This window comes from Thalia democratica, chromosome 4 (assembly GCF_965202585.1).
Source record: "Thalia democratica chromosome 4, ktThaDemo2.hap1.1, whole genome shotgun sequence".
Taxonomy (NCBI): Eukaryota; Metazoa; Chordata; class Thaliacea; order Salpida; family Salpidae; genus Thalia; species Thalia democratica.
In genome coordinates, this window is record NC_139168.1 from 57,008,510 (window position 1) to 57,024,071 (window position 15,562).

The 15,562-nt window shown below is 24.2% G+C and overlaps 1 protein-coding gene across 1 annotated transcript; it reads right to left on the minus strand.

Moving 5' to 3' along the window:
- Nucleotides 1–1,835: 1,835 nt before the first annotated feature.
- On the minus strand, nucleotides 1,836–13,203 carry LOC145834375 (EEIG family member 2-like). Its single transcript, XM_082941790.1, has 6 exons — nucleotides 13,036–13,203; nucleotides 12,606–12,813; nucleotides 12,435–12,520; nucleotides 10,131–10,306; nucleotides 7,765–7,939; nucleotides 1,836–3,109 (listed from the first exon to the last, which is right to left on the minus strand). Exons 1-6 carry the CDS (start codon nucleotides 13,189–13,191, stop codon nucleotides 2,921–2,923), a joined length of 990 nt encoding a protein of 329 aa, XP_082797916.1. The 5' UTR covers nucleotides 13,192–13,203; the 3' UTR covers nucleotides 1,836–2,920.
- Nucleotides 13,204–15,562: the final 2,359 nt, after the last annotated feature.

Here is a 15,562-nt window from a genome sequence, read left to right on the forward strand (position 1 = left end):
TGATTTAATTTTTTGTTTACCAAAACCAGATAGATTAAGTAAATACAGTCCTAGTTTAAATTTTAAGTTTATAGATAAATTTCCGCATAATATAAAATCAACCTCCTTTAATTTAACTTTCAAAATTACATTGTAAAACTTTACAATCAATCTTGGATGTCGAAAGATGACAGCATTAATATATTTTTAGCTGTCTAAATTTATATAAAATGGTACGCTCAAAATATCCTTTTCTAATATTATTTGAGAAACACAAGCTAAAGAGTAAATGAAAGAAATATTGTAAACTTAGAAGCTTTAGTAACTAAATTAAAAAATACTATTAAGTCAATACAAACATCTGGCAGCCTTTTTTAAACAAGGAATAAATTCTAGAATAAAATTACTCGTGAGCTGCTCTTTGCAGGGTATTCTGCGGGTCCAGTTAAATTTTAGTAATCAGTAAAAGTTGTTTTAAACCATTAGTTTTATAAAACAAAGCATTAATAGATTGATAAGTAAAGAACTAAACTGTAATTTTTTACCACATTAAGAAAAAAAAGTTTTGTTTAAACTAAAATACTTTTGGAAGGCCGCAGTTCGAAAACCCCCGAGTTTAAGAAAATTATTTAAAAGCTTAAAAAAAACTTACGTTTAACTAAAAAATTAATTTATTAGCTCAACTTTGTGAGTTCATAATATTGTTGCGGCATAAACTAATATATAATTGTAATACTCGTAAATTTTTTTTTAATATATGTTTATACCAAAATTTTATATTTTGTTCGGTAACAACACTTATAATGCTGTATTATAATATATTCTTTACTAAAAGAATGTGTAAGTAACGTTTTTGTGATTTTATATTTAACAAACTTTATATTTACATGACTAATAATGAAAAAAAATATTTTAGTTTAACTTTTTGAGTGTGTAAGTAATTAACAAATTAAGCTTTAAAATATATTTTTTTAAGTTATTCAATGAAGCAGAATGTCAAATATGAATTGCTTTACCTACTCAAAATATTGCTGTATCACAGCAACATTTTAGTTATTATGACATCATAATAAGGTCATGACCAAACCTAAAATCTATTTGCGTAAATTTACATAGCAACTATAATTGTTTTTACTAAACAAACTTAGTACTTTAAAAAACAAAATATACAATTAATTTTTAAGTTTTTAAACGTTGTTTTCGAGTAAAAAAAACTGTGAGCACGTTAAAATAAATATGCAATTAGATAAAACTGTTTGTTATTGAAACAAATGAAGCGTTTTAGGGTTTAATCTAACCATGACATTCTTAAATTAACAAAGCTTAAAAATAATTCAGTCATAGCTAAAGACTAATTCTCATGAAGTTTAATTCAATACTTGGCTATATAATCAATAAAATAACTGATTAAGAACTATAATCAATATTTCTAATTTTTAAGACATTTTATAGTTAATAATTTATGTATTTTATACAAATTAGACTTGTTTCTAGCAAAACAATGTAATAAATTAATCAATTTTATTTATTGTTACAATTTAAAAATTACTTATGTTTAACTTGTTGTTTTTTAATACATGGTTTAAGCGAATTACTCTAAATGTTAAATTAAAAATTACATTTTATAGCTAAAATATTGCTTTGAGTAAAATAAAATTTAAACATCAGTGATTGTGATATGTTTAATAAAAATAAGTAAATCAGATTAAAGTGTTTGGAAGAGATGTTTAACTAAAAATATTATGTTAATATGTTAAACTTAAATATTTCATTTAATTAAAAACCAGAAAAAAATATATTGCAAAGTTTTACAAAGTAAACTAATTATACGATAATAAATGAAACTACATGTTTTTAATCACCATGCTATTTAATAAGCTTTTTATAAAAAGTATCGTTCTAGTTTAATCACGTATGAAAACAAATTCAATAAACAAGTGGTTGAAAAAAATGTTTTTTTTTTCATGAAAATTAACACATAATATCAATAAACTATAATTTTTACCAAAATAAATATTTTGGTTAAATAATCAAGTAGCTGAACTTGCAGATAATTTAACATTGCAACAGAATGTTTTCACAAATATGTGAGGTTAATAAGTATGGAGATGTTTGTACTTTTACACGGTTTTGAAATAAATTAAACACTGAAAAATAAAAACTGTTGACAAACAATGTAAAATAAACTATTTTTATGTTTAACAAGCAAAAAGTAACTTTAGATACAAGTTTATTAACAAGGTTGTTGTCATTGTTAGTACTTTGATTTGTACATAACTTGCAAAACAACTTTTTTCATACTAACAAATAAATACTCGAATTGCATTTAAGCATCAGCAGGCTTTATTTAGATATTTATTTTTAGTTTAAATCTTTTTACGTTACGGCTGATATATTTTTACTTAATAGATAACGGATGAAAATATAATTTTTAAATAAAAACTACGTCAGCAATTAATAAAAAGAAAGGTTAGGCATCTCAATTATAAGCAGTGTAAAAGTTTTGCAAGATTTATGATCACACAGTAAAAAGTTAGAATTCTTTATATATATTTTTTGTTAATAAAAGATTTTTTTGGAAAAAAAAGTCTTCATCAATTTATAACAATAAAATGGAAAGATAAAATTATGCCTAGCTTAAATTAATAAAAAGCAAAAACATAATACAGAACATAAAGAAACATTTTCATGTTTATAAGTTAACTTTTTATTTACATAAAACATTTTTAAATTTCAATAATCAGCTTTTGTTTTAATTTTTAATACATTATAATTATAATAAAAGCAACATCAAATCAATAAAGAAAATTGAAATACTTTAATCTTAAATAAACATGATAAAGTTGCAAAAAAAAAAGTTATTTTTTACTACTATGGTTTTCAAATGAAGTTGAAATTAATAACTATAAAACTTAATTTAAGTCTATACTAAACTTTGAAGTTATTTTGGCATAATTGGCTTCATGTCTAAATCAGTAGCATGGCTTCCCAGTACCACGCTCTTGCCATTTCTATCCATGTACAACATTAATGCTCCTGCAGCGCTTTCAGTTTTCTCGTCCCTATCGAAATTGGAGTGCTTGAGGATGTCATCAATGAGTGAATCATTGTCAACTCTCGTGTTGTCGACCTAAATAGTTAACTTTCAAACGTTTGTGCTACAATTGTTTAAGTAAATTGAAAAAAACTAAGGTCACAAATAGAAAAAGGGTAAGAAACCCTTTTTTACGAGCTGAAGTTAGTTTGCATATTGCTTTTGTTGCTAATGTGCGTTTTTCAAATGAGACTTTAAAAAATTCTAATTAGTATTTTTTGACATATAAAAATACAAAGTCGGAATGCTCCTAACTCTAAAAGTTAATTCTGTATAGAGAAAATAAAAAAATATTACTTCACTAAAAATATACTTTCTTCAGCTTTATAGCTATAGTTTTTAATTTACGGAGTCTTATGTTTACTTGAGGTGAAATAATCGCTTTTTGAAAATACTTGAAAAGTTTGACTTTTTAAAATACCAGAAGGGTTATAAAGTTTGTGAATATTTAATATAAAGTTGGCAACGAAAAATTATCCTTTTTACATTGTATCAGAAACTGCCTACAAAACTGACTACTTCTTAAATTTATAATCTGTAAAAAACTTCTTCAGTTTATACTTCATGGTTTAACATAATGGTCATTAGCTATATAAATTTAAAACTGTTTTGTATTATTTTAAATATTAAAAACTTTTAAAAAATAACCTTAATCCAAGTTAATATGAATAGTTAAAGTACTGTTTTGTTTTTTTACTCAACACAAGTATAATAATTTTTGAAAATAAACCTTTAAAGGATAAAACATGTCTGCAGAATCAGAGCTGGTGAAATTAATCTTACCCAAAATAAAAAATCTTACTCGTAGAATAAAGACAAATATACAAATGTTTTATTTGCAGTTAAATCATGTTTAAAAAAAGTTATGAAATAATTAAATAACTATAAAGAAAATAAATATTAAAAAAAAATACTGGAAATATCTATAATATTAATGCTTACTTAAAAGTAGTTAAAGTTGGTAGCTACAATATCAAATATTTGAACAACTTTTTTCCGGTGCATAACTTAATAAAAATATATAACAGAATACATTTCATTTTCATTAAATTTATTTAATTTTCTTATTTAATAATTAATTAAATAATTTTTTTATTAACTTTCAAGTAGGACTCGTCAGAAATAGTTTCCTACTGAATTGGAATGAATACAAATTGAAATAAAATTATACTACAGTTTAAAGTTTAAGATATAAAATGACGTAATAATCAAATGTTAAAAATTAAATAAGTGCTAATGCTAAACAAATTTGGTATACTAATAAAACACGGTAGAATTAAAACAATCTAAATAAAGAAGCGGTAAAAATTTTAAATTGAAACTATGCTTAAAAATAAAGTTTAACAAGAAACTAATTATTTTAAAATTACTAATATAAGGATTTAAAAAGTCTAGTTTGGTAAACGAACTTTTTCTGCTTACATAAACTGGGCCTTAAAGATTGAATACATAAGGCTTCCAGAATATGCAATTGTTCAACAGCTTTAAAAATGATTGGCCCTCAGAAGTGTCCAGTATACTTAAAACTTCCTTACCTTGGAAATATTTCTGAGAGGTTTTCTAAGAAAATTTCAGAGGAAATAAGCCAAGTTTTCAGCTCTGTTCATTTAAGAACAGTTTTGTATACTGATCGACCTCTAAGTGGAATTTACAAAGATGTTTCTCCCACCCATGAAAAAAGTAACATCATCTATAAATTTAGTTGTCACTGTGGTAGTGACTACGTGGGAAAAACATCTCAAAGGTTTCATGTAAGAATCGATCAACATGTTCCGAAAGTCTTGAAAAAGTGGTTTGATGGCCGTTCTGAGAAACCAACTAAAAAATACTTCTCGGCGATTGGGCAACATTTGTTGGACAATCCTGAGTGTGTTAAAAATTATAAAAAAGACAATTTTTCAGTCTTAGTGAGAGCGGAGAACTCTTTTCAATTGCATATTCTGGAAGCCTTATGTATTTAATCTTTAAGGCCCAGTTTATGTAAGCAGAAAAAGTTCGTTTACCAAACTAGACTTTTTAAATCCTTATATTAGTAATTTTAAAATAATTAGTTTCTTGTTAAACTTTATTTTTAAGCATAGTTTTAATTTAAAAATTTTATCGCTTCTTTATTTAAATTGTTTTAATTCTACCTAGTTTTATTAGTATACCAAATTTGTTTAGCATTAGCACTTATTTAATTTTTAACATTTGATTAAAACGTCATTTTATATCTTAAAACTTTAAACTGCAGTATAACTTTATTTCAATTTGTATTCATTCCAATTCAGTAGGAAACTATTTCTGACGAGTCCTACTTGAAAGTACTTAGATAAATTTAAAGAAAATGAAATGTATTCTGTTATATATTTTAATATCAAATATGTGCCCATTGTATTAGATAATTAAAAAATAGTCAGATGTTTGTGCAATGAGCAAGTATTTTTTTAAATATGTACCTTCAGAGTGTACTGAAATTTATTTGATTAAGGGCATATAAGGGTAAGGCACTTTTCTATATGCTGATTTAATTTTAAATATTTTAAATTTAGCTAACAGTTGCTCTCAATATTGTTATTCTTATTACTAAACATTGTATTTTGTAATCATTAAAAAAACAGGGTGTGTATATAAATATGTTTATCTATCACATTTACATTTGTTCACTAAGAATTTATACATATATAACAATTACAAATTTTTTTTTGAACTTATTTTGAAACGTCTACCTCTAAGCATAACATGTTTTAGCAAGTTGTACCATTACTAAGTTATCGAACAACTTACTTTAAAAAAAAATTAAACGCTAATTATCAAATAGTTCTTGCTGCAAGTCAGATAACTAAACTAAATGCTTGAATATAATAATGCAGCATCATATAACAGTAATTTAAAAACTGATTTTTTAACAAACCCATTTGGTCAAAAACAGAAACCAGCGTGATTGTAGCAGAAAAAAAAAATCAACACAAATTTTGATATAAATTTTAAAATAGCCTGATTTAGTTTTGATTTTTTAACATAAATTTAAAAAAGTTTAAATAAGCCATTTTTTTTTGACTTCGGTAAAAACGTCAGAAAGAAAAGCTTAACCTATTCATATCCTAGATTGAGTTAATAGTAAATAATATACAAGCTAAAAATTAATTTAAAACAACTACTACAGAACGTTCATGGTTGCCACTGATCAAGCTGAGAAAAAATTTCTGACTTTTCCTGACTTTTTCCTGACTTTTTACAAAAATTTTCCTGACTTTTCTAAATCAAACTTTTAAATTAAACTTATTCTAAAATAAATAACCTAACACTTGAAACTATATAAAGCTTTCAATCTAATATTAATACAGGTTATAAAAAACAGTTTTTTGCTGAATTCTATCATCAAACTTCCAGTACATCACTTAGACCATCTGTGTATGACTGATGTTTGTAATAAACAGCTCTATCAGCAAAATACTTGTGTTATTACCTTATAAACACAACTTGTCTAAAAAATATCACAATTTTTTAGCATTTCCTAGCATAAATGTATCTAGATAAACAAACGACATATAAGGATTTTTTACAATTAAAACCTTAAATCAGTAAGGAACTTATACAGTCAAAACATTAAAACAATAAAGAACTTAATCAAACACTGTTTCTTTTAATGTATGTACTAAAATTTATTTTCTTCGTTTTTTTATTAGCACTTCAACCTCTTCATCTAATGAAGATATGGTTTTCTTCATCTGGTATGCATTCCGCTTCAGTATACACATTAACTTGTTACATAAAATACTAAACTAACTGCTTAGTTATAAAGAACTCAATTATTTACTTAAACAAAAAACACTTTGATTCTAAAATTATGCTAGATAAACTTTTGTTTATATATCACAGTTTCACTATGGAAGTGTCCTTGCTACAGATCATTAATACTAAAAAGCTTACAAAATCTGCTTTTTCAAGTAGGGTACTTGTTTAATATGTTAATAGAAATATTTTGCAGCTTTATAAAGGATATTTTACTATTTCATACCAGATGAAGGCATTGGAAATAAAATTAAATATTTTTGTAAATTTCTTGGAAAAGTTTGTAAATTTTTCTGACTTTAAGGGACTTTTAATTAATTTTTACCATATGAAGGCTTTGGAAAACAAGGAGTTTTGTAATCTTAAACTGACAAAATCTGACTTTTTTTTAAATTTTATCAAATTTCCTGACTTTTCCTGACTTTTTTTCAAAACCCCCCATTTTTTCCTGACTTTTGTAATTTTTTCAAAATTTTCCTGATTTCCTGACTTTTCCTGACCGAGTGGCAACCCTGAACGTTATTACAGGACAAACGCTATACACGTTTGTACATTTTAAGTTTGCAAACAAAAGAATATTATTTTATAGAACCATCGCTGAATAATTAAAAAACAAGTTGAACATAATTTACATACCGATTTTTCACCTTTGATATTCTTAAAACTAGTACAAAAGCTAATTTTAGACTTGATTTGACTCTTATCAAAAATATAAAAAGTAATACCAAACAATTTTTATATGAAAAAACTGCAAATGGGATTGCAATACTTATAAAAAATTTCAATACCGAAGTTTCATACTTTTTAGGGCTCAAAAACTTCAATTTACATTAAGACTTGTTATGAAAACATGTGCAAACAGTAATAGAAAATATGCAATAAAAGTTTCAAACATTTAAAAAAATTTAGTAAACGACCTTATGAGACAGTGGTAATTCTGAAGTTTTAGGTGGCGGAGGTCTGGGTGGTGCTCTGCTTGATATTTTCTTTGGGCTTCTGTTCAAAGTAGAAGGATTGGAGTTGGTTTCCATGATTGAACTTGAAGCACTAGAAGTATTTCTTGAGTGCTCTTTTGATATGTAACCGTCAGACCTGCATATATTTTTATTAAAAAGTTATTAAGTCTAATATTTTTTTTTCACATTTTATTAATTATTAAATCAAAAACATTAATATATAAAAATAATACTACTTTTTTAATTAAAACTAAACAATAAGTTTAATTTGAAGTTAGAATAGTACTTACTTTATATAATTTTTTTTTTAACTTTTAACTTAGCAATTATAATTAAGCTTTCATAAAACGTAATAAAAAAAATTACTGAAATAAATAGTTAATAACTACTAAAAGTGTATAAAATATTGTCCATTATAACATAGTATTCGAACGTAACAAGTTTATCTAATCTCTCATAACAATACAGCACTTTAAGGCCATAGGCGGTAAATCGCTTTTTTAAAATTTAATTATTATATGTTTTGGTTTTGAATATTAATAAAAAGATCTTAACTTCTAGAGGAGAAAACATATTAATTAAATTCTTTCAAGATATTCTAAAGCAGACTCAGTTTAGGTCAAAGACCTTTTCAGTGCTTAATTAAAAAGTCTAGAAAAATATATGATAAAACAGTGCTTAAACAAAAAAATAATAAAAACAAATAATGTTTACTTAATAACAAATCTTTACTTATAAAAAAAACTAATTATATTTTTATCTTACGGTTTGAATTTTTTTTGGGTTAAGTATCAAGATTAAAATGTTAATCAAAAAGTATATAATAGAAGAATAATAAGAATCTATATACAGGTTTCTTTCTTTCTTCTTGAAAGTTTTCAAAGTAAACATTGTTAAAGTAAAATTGTGCGTATTTGTAATGCAAGAGCTTTAAGTTAAATTTTTTTTTAATTTGAATTATGACATAGCTAAAGAAAATTCAAAGAAATATTTGTTTTTATTGGCTATAACAATTTGAAATTTTTCTTGGGTTTTATAAAACTTTTAGATTGTTAATAATAGCAGTCACATAAAAACTTTATAAGAGTGTACATAAAACTAATATTGCGTACAATTTAAGACTAAGTTTTGAAGAAACATATGCTTGTAATGACTATGAAAACTTAAAATTTTGCTTAAATACTAAAAAAACTTTTTGTTTTTTGAAAATAGTATCTACGTAAAAAACTTTTTAAAAGCATACATAAAACCAATATTACTAACAACTTAAGGTTTAAGTTTTAAAATGTAGTTTTTTGTATTTTTACAATTTAACTTTGTAGGGTTTTAACTAAGCTAAAAGTGGCTTTTTACAGATTTCAATTTCCAATATAATTTGTGAGATATAACCCCTTAATTTCGAAGAGTACAACAGGTTTCTTATAGGGGAGATAAACAAAACAGTGAACAAATAAATATCTTTTAAAATCTATCTCCTCCAGCGTTTTTTTTGAGATAAATACCTTTAAATTTCAAGAAATGTTCCGTAGTAACAAAATTATAAATTTTGTTACCAAAAAAAACTAAACTAAAATTTATCTGGAAAAAAAATTCACAAATTCCACACCATAGATTTTCCCGTTGTACTCTCCAACGTTAACCGACTATATCTCATAAAATAATTTGATTATTTCAAATCTGTAAAAACAAACACGTTATTTAGTTAAAACTCTACAAGATATATTTAAAGTTTACTTCCTCTATGGTCTCAACTCAGTGTTATAACCAGTTCAAATTATAGTCCAAGGTTCCGCTCTTTCAAGTAAAAAAAAGCAGCCTGCTTAACTAAAAATAGATTATATAGTAACTTAGTTTTAGTCATCTTTAAGTCTTATTAAAAATTTAAAGTTATATTAAATAATTAAAGTATATAGATACAGTTTTATAGTAGTGCTTAAGTTTATATAAAAAATTATTTAATACTTTAAAAGTAACACAACACTTAGTAATAGATTGACTCAAAAGCATTGTAAAAAAAATATTATCTAGCCTAATATTTAAAAATTAAATCTAAACTAGGAAATTTAACTCAGTGGCAGACTTGTTAGCACATAGTTTAAAAATTCTACAAAACTTTAAAGTGTTCAAAAAAGATGTGGTAAAATTAAGTGAAATGAGTCAAAAAACAAATATAATTACAAAAATTATACAGGTTTATAAGACTTATGTCTAAAATTAAACATTGGTTCTGAGCACTATAACATATTATATATTATTTTGGCTGAACATTATAAAAGTTTGTATTTTATTTAAACATCATATACTTTTTATAAATAAATTTGTATTACCTCTGACTTATAGAAGAAGGATTTCTAGTGTGGCCAATATCATGTCGACCATGTTTAGGAGTTGTTCTAGATAGACTATCAGAACCAACATAATCACTATCTGCCATATCTCCTATATCACCCTCGGGTGGGCTATCTTGTTGCAGCCCAATTACTTGTTCTATAGACTTGGGTACCTAGTTTTTTTAATAAATTAGCATTATCATTTCTAATAATTCTATACAATTGATGTACTTAAAAAAGTTACAAAACTTTCTATAGAATAGTGTTTACTAATTGTGTTTAAAGTACTTTTTAAATATTTAACTTACAGACTATTTTATTCTTAAATTTACAAATTTATGCTTTAACTATTTTGTAAAGGTTCATTCATAACAAAAAAAAAACTTTAGTTTCTTCAATTGCGAATTTAAATTTTCTCAAATGATTCAATGACCAAATGTTATAAGTCAAAAATTAAATAATTTACTATAAACAATTACTTTCAACTATCAAGTTAACATTTATACAATCTGACAAAACAATGTAATTATTTAAGTTGGAAATAACTGTAATAAGTAGTTATAGGAATGTAAAAAAAAAGTTATATGAACTTCATTACAACTTTTTTTTGCTCTGAACTATGTATATTTTTTCTCACTTCTAGGTATACTTACCTCTTTGCAAATAATCTCTAAGTGCCACAAATGTGATGTTAATTACTGGTAAGGAAATTGATATTAAAATACTTAAACTAAATCATAACTAATTCTACTTTATACATATGTTTTATAAAATACTTCCTACTATTATTTATTAACATTTCTTTAAAATACAAAAATTAACAACATAAATTGCTTTTCTTAATTTTTAAATTTAAATTACTCTTAATAAATTAAGGAAAATATTTAAAGGATTTTTTCATTATTATTTTCTATCTTTTGAAGGCTTTGGAAATTAAGGAATTTATAAATTTGAATTGACAAAATCTTAAATTTTGTTATTTCGACCGAAAAAATGTATTTTTGCCATTTTGACCCTAAAAAAATGACTTAAGCTGACTTGACACTTTTTCTAATAAAAAAAGACTTATTCTGACTTGACCTGACCCGTGGCAACCCTGTGTAAAGCATCGGAGTTTGAAATTAAAGATAAACAACAAACTAAACTTTATTGCACAAACGTTTAATTTTAAATGTTTAACTTTTAAGATATAGTGTTTTGAGCTTTTTTTTTTGGTAAAAAACTTTTTTTTATGGTATTAAATTGAACAGAAGTAAAAAAAATTTCTTAATATTATAATAAGAATTAAAAGATACTGTAAAGCTACTTTTAATTTTTTTTCAATGAAACAAAATTTAAATTACACACATAAAAAAAAAACTTTTTGATGGTTTTTTCATATCTAATTGAAATTTCTTTATATGCTTTTTAAAATGGTTTAAAATTCCAGGTTTTTCCTTATTTTTTAGTGAATTTTGCTTGAAATTCTAGTTTATTTTTTATAAGTTCTCAAATTCCAGGTTTGTTGCCTAAACTGTCAAATTCCAAGTTTTTGGCAACCATGGGTAAAACACTTTTTTTACATGTTGATCTTTACTTGTTTTAATTTTGAGTAAAACTTTTTATTTTTATAAAAATTGAGATTACAATTTCTATTTTGGTCATAAATTGTTAAACTTTAATATTTTTAAACTGTTTAAGTAGAGTTTTTCTATTATTGCAAGAGATTCCTGAAAATTGAGGATAATTGATTAAAAATGAAAGAGAAGATAAATTTTGTTAAAAGTTTCAAAATTTTAAGAAAAATAGCAATCAAAAATATCTTCTTGTTAAGTTTGTATTGAAAACTTTTTATGCAAATTACTATATCTCAAATGATTTTTTTTTAACTCTGCAAAAAGTATTACTTTCATATTAAGTCCAATGTTAATTTTGTTAGAAAATAATGTTGGACCCCTCTCCCTTTGTCTTGAAGGATTCTTTGTTACATGATAAATTTATAAGCATTTCATTGGTTGTTATGGGTAATTGCTTAAAGGTATGATGGGGAGGGGTAGTTTTATTAGTTGTTAACGCTAATTTGAGTGTCTACATGAATCATGTGTTTTTGTATCAAGGTTTAATTATAAGCTAGAAAAAATTAATTTAGAAAGTGCCTATAAAACATATGCTGAGGGTTTAGCATTAGTATATATATTGTATAGGAAATAGTCAAGCAAGTGTATACTTAAGCTGAATTAAACTACATATACAAACTACAATAACTTTAAGGTTAAATACTTAAATACTTATATAAAAAATTATAGTACAAAACATACTAGCCTTATAGCATGGATCTCCTGATACTAACTGCATTCCTACTTGAATTTTCAAGATGCTGTTATCAAGACGCTTTCTTGCATTGTAAGCTAAAAATAACAAATATTTATCTTCTATTAATCATTTATGCTTAAGTTAAGTTTTAGAAGAATGTTTTTCAAATTTTTATTTTACCTTCTAGTAAACAGTGACGCTGAGTAGAATTACTTCCTGCAAACTCACTCAAGTTTAAATCTACTTTTCCAATTTTGCTATCAGTTCTACCTTCTTTTCTAACTGATAGCCTAATACCTTGACAATCAAGTTCTCCAGTATATTGATCAGCTGTCAATTTACATGAAAATTCAAACCTATGGCGCCAACTAACTGTACAGTCTTTAACCTATGTAGAAAATTTAATTAAACTTTATATCTATATGTATTGTTTCTCTGTATTTTATGTAATAATATCTAATAAAAATTTTTTTGTACTAAATTTACTTTTAATTATATAAACTAAATTTAAAATTTGTTAATTCAGATTAAACATAAAAAGACTATGTACTTAGTTTTTCTAATATAAACTATTTGTAAAAAGTAGACATAAATAAAACTTTTAAACTACCTGTACACTTTTGGTGTGACCAACCTCAGTACCATGTATAAACCGCAATTTACAGTACCAATACCCACTGACTGAGGTAACCGATGTTAGTTCCTCAACAAACAAATACACTTTGAATTTAAAGCGTTTTCTAGTTTTAGGGCGCAAAAAACTCATTGTGTTAATTTAAAATACTGTAAAAAATCAATTTTTTTTTTATACAATTCTTATTAAAAAGTTTAGTGAACTTATTTTTAAACAACACAAAAACAACTAATATTAAGAAAATAAACAAATTTTGTTGCAGTATAAACTTTGTTGAAAACTTTTTGTGAAAAAGTTATTAAAGGCTTAAACTTAAAACTCTATGTTCAAAAAATTAGTAGTGAGAAAATAAAAAACATTCAGCAATTATATTTTATTTAGAGTTCAAAACATATCTTCAGCTATTTGTAGCTATAATTTTTATATTCTTATAATTATTATAAAGTCCAGCATCTTTAAGACAGATGTAATTGGTTGTTTTTTACTATGATAAGTAATTTTGTTTTTTTTAAATATTTCTTTTATTTTTTAGCAACCTTTTATAAGTAATGGCCAAATAACTTAAATATATTGTGGGTTTGATTTATTTAAAAAGTATTTGTAGTTTGACAGATTTTATAAAGGTATACTAATTAAGTTAAAAAACATTTTATAATAAAAATTGTAGTCAAATGATCTTTCAATAAGCATTACTTTTTATTCAAAACCAGTTAAAGGCTATAGGGGGTTCTTTTAATGAACACGTTTTTTACCCAAACAGGCTTGTTATAGAAGGCTCAAACCAAAAGTGTAAAAAATAACTTTTTAAAATAAAATATATCTTCTAAACAATTTTATAACCAATTTTCTTCAAACTTTAACATTAAGTTCATTACTAACACTTAAATACTTTTAATGGTTTATAAATTTTGAAAACATATTATTTATTAAAAATAACAAAATTTTTATGTTTTTATTTTATTTTAAAATTTTTATTGTTAAGTATATTTACAATTTCAACATTAAGTTTTTTTTTAAATATATAAGGAATGTTTCTGAAATTTGAGAACTTCAGTTCTGAAAATGAAATATATAATAGTTTTTAAATTTTGAAGAAAACTGACAATGTAAAAATTGCACTTTTGTATTAGAAAATTTTAAAGAAATCTAAAAGTTAAGTAAAAGTGTTCAAGTTTATAAAAACTAGCTTGTTTATATTTGAGGCTTTCATACAAAACAAATGTTAATATTATGATAAAAATTTTGAACTCTCTCATGGCCACAAAAGTATATTAGTAAATACATTTTTAAAACTTATAACTTTAATTAAAAATATTATAATAAACAATAACTAAAATTGACCTGATACTTAGAAAAAAACAGCGGTACTTTAGTAAAAAAAAACTCTACATACACTTAAGCTTTTCAAAAACCTGAAAAATTTCCACATAGCCTAAGTTTATCAAAATTTATTCAAACTAGTTTTACTTTTTAAGAATTTTTTAAACTAGCCTGAGTTTCTAACAAAACATAAAACTAACGTGAGTACACAGCAACCCTCAAAGTGGGATAAAAAGAGGATTCAAACAGTATTTGACTACAAAAATAATAATTTTTGTGACTAGAAAATAAGTCCAAGTGTGATACACAATTAGATAAAACTGGATTTCTAGTTTTCTAAACTGTTGTTTTTTCTCAGGTATTTTAGAAGAAACGTGAGTTCAAATGCAAAAGTTTTTTGTGACATTATAGTTAAAAATTCCCAAAAACAATCATAAATCTTATTTGAATAAGATTCATTTGCTACAACTGATGATCTCTTATACAATAGTAAGAAACATTGTTTTGTTGATAATAAACGGTAAAATTGAAATATAACTCTTATTTAACAGTAAGTTGAGACAACGAAAATACTTGAAACACTTAACTATTTTTTTTAATGTATTTTTGAATATAGTGTAGTTCCTATTGAAATATTACATTGATAACTTAAAATTTTAGACTTTTTTTTACCTATAAGATGATAAAAATTAAGCTTACAAAGCCTTTAAAAAAGTATGTTCTTAAAAAAAAAAATCTTTATCATATTATATGTACTGGAGTCTGGGAGAAAAAAAAAAGGTAGGTCCCTCTTTAGGCTTATGAGTTATATGATCCTCAGTCTTTTCAACAATTTTCCTAAAAACACCTCTGAGATTTAAAAAATAAATAGCAACTTTAAAAATCAAAATAAAAGTATTGAAAAACTTTTACTTTTTGAAAAACATAAGTTATTTTTCAAAGGGAACTGTAACACATCATATAAAAAAGGTAATAAGATTATCAACAAATATAAAAGTAATTTAGGTAAATTTTGTGTAATTGTAAAAGCTTAAACTTTGATGTTAAATTAAGAAATATTTGGGTAAATTTGAACAGAAAATTTACAAAAAAATGACTACATTTAAACATCATGCTTATGAAATATTTGATGTAAAAATGAAGCAAAACCACTTTTAAAAAGAAAAAACCCATTTCTATTCAA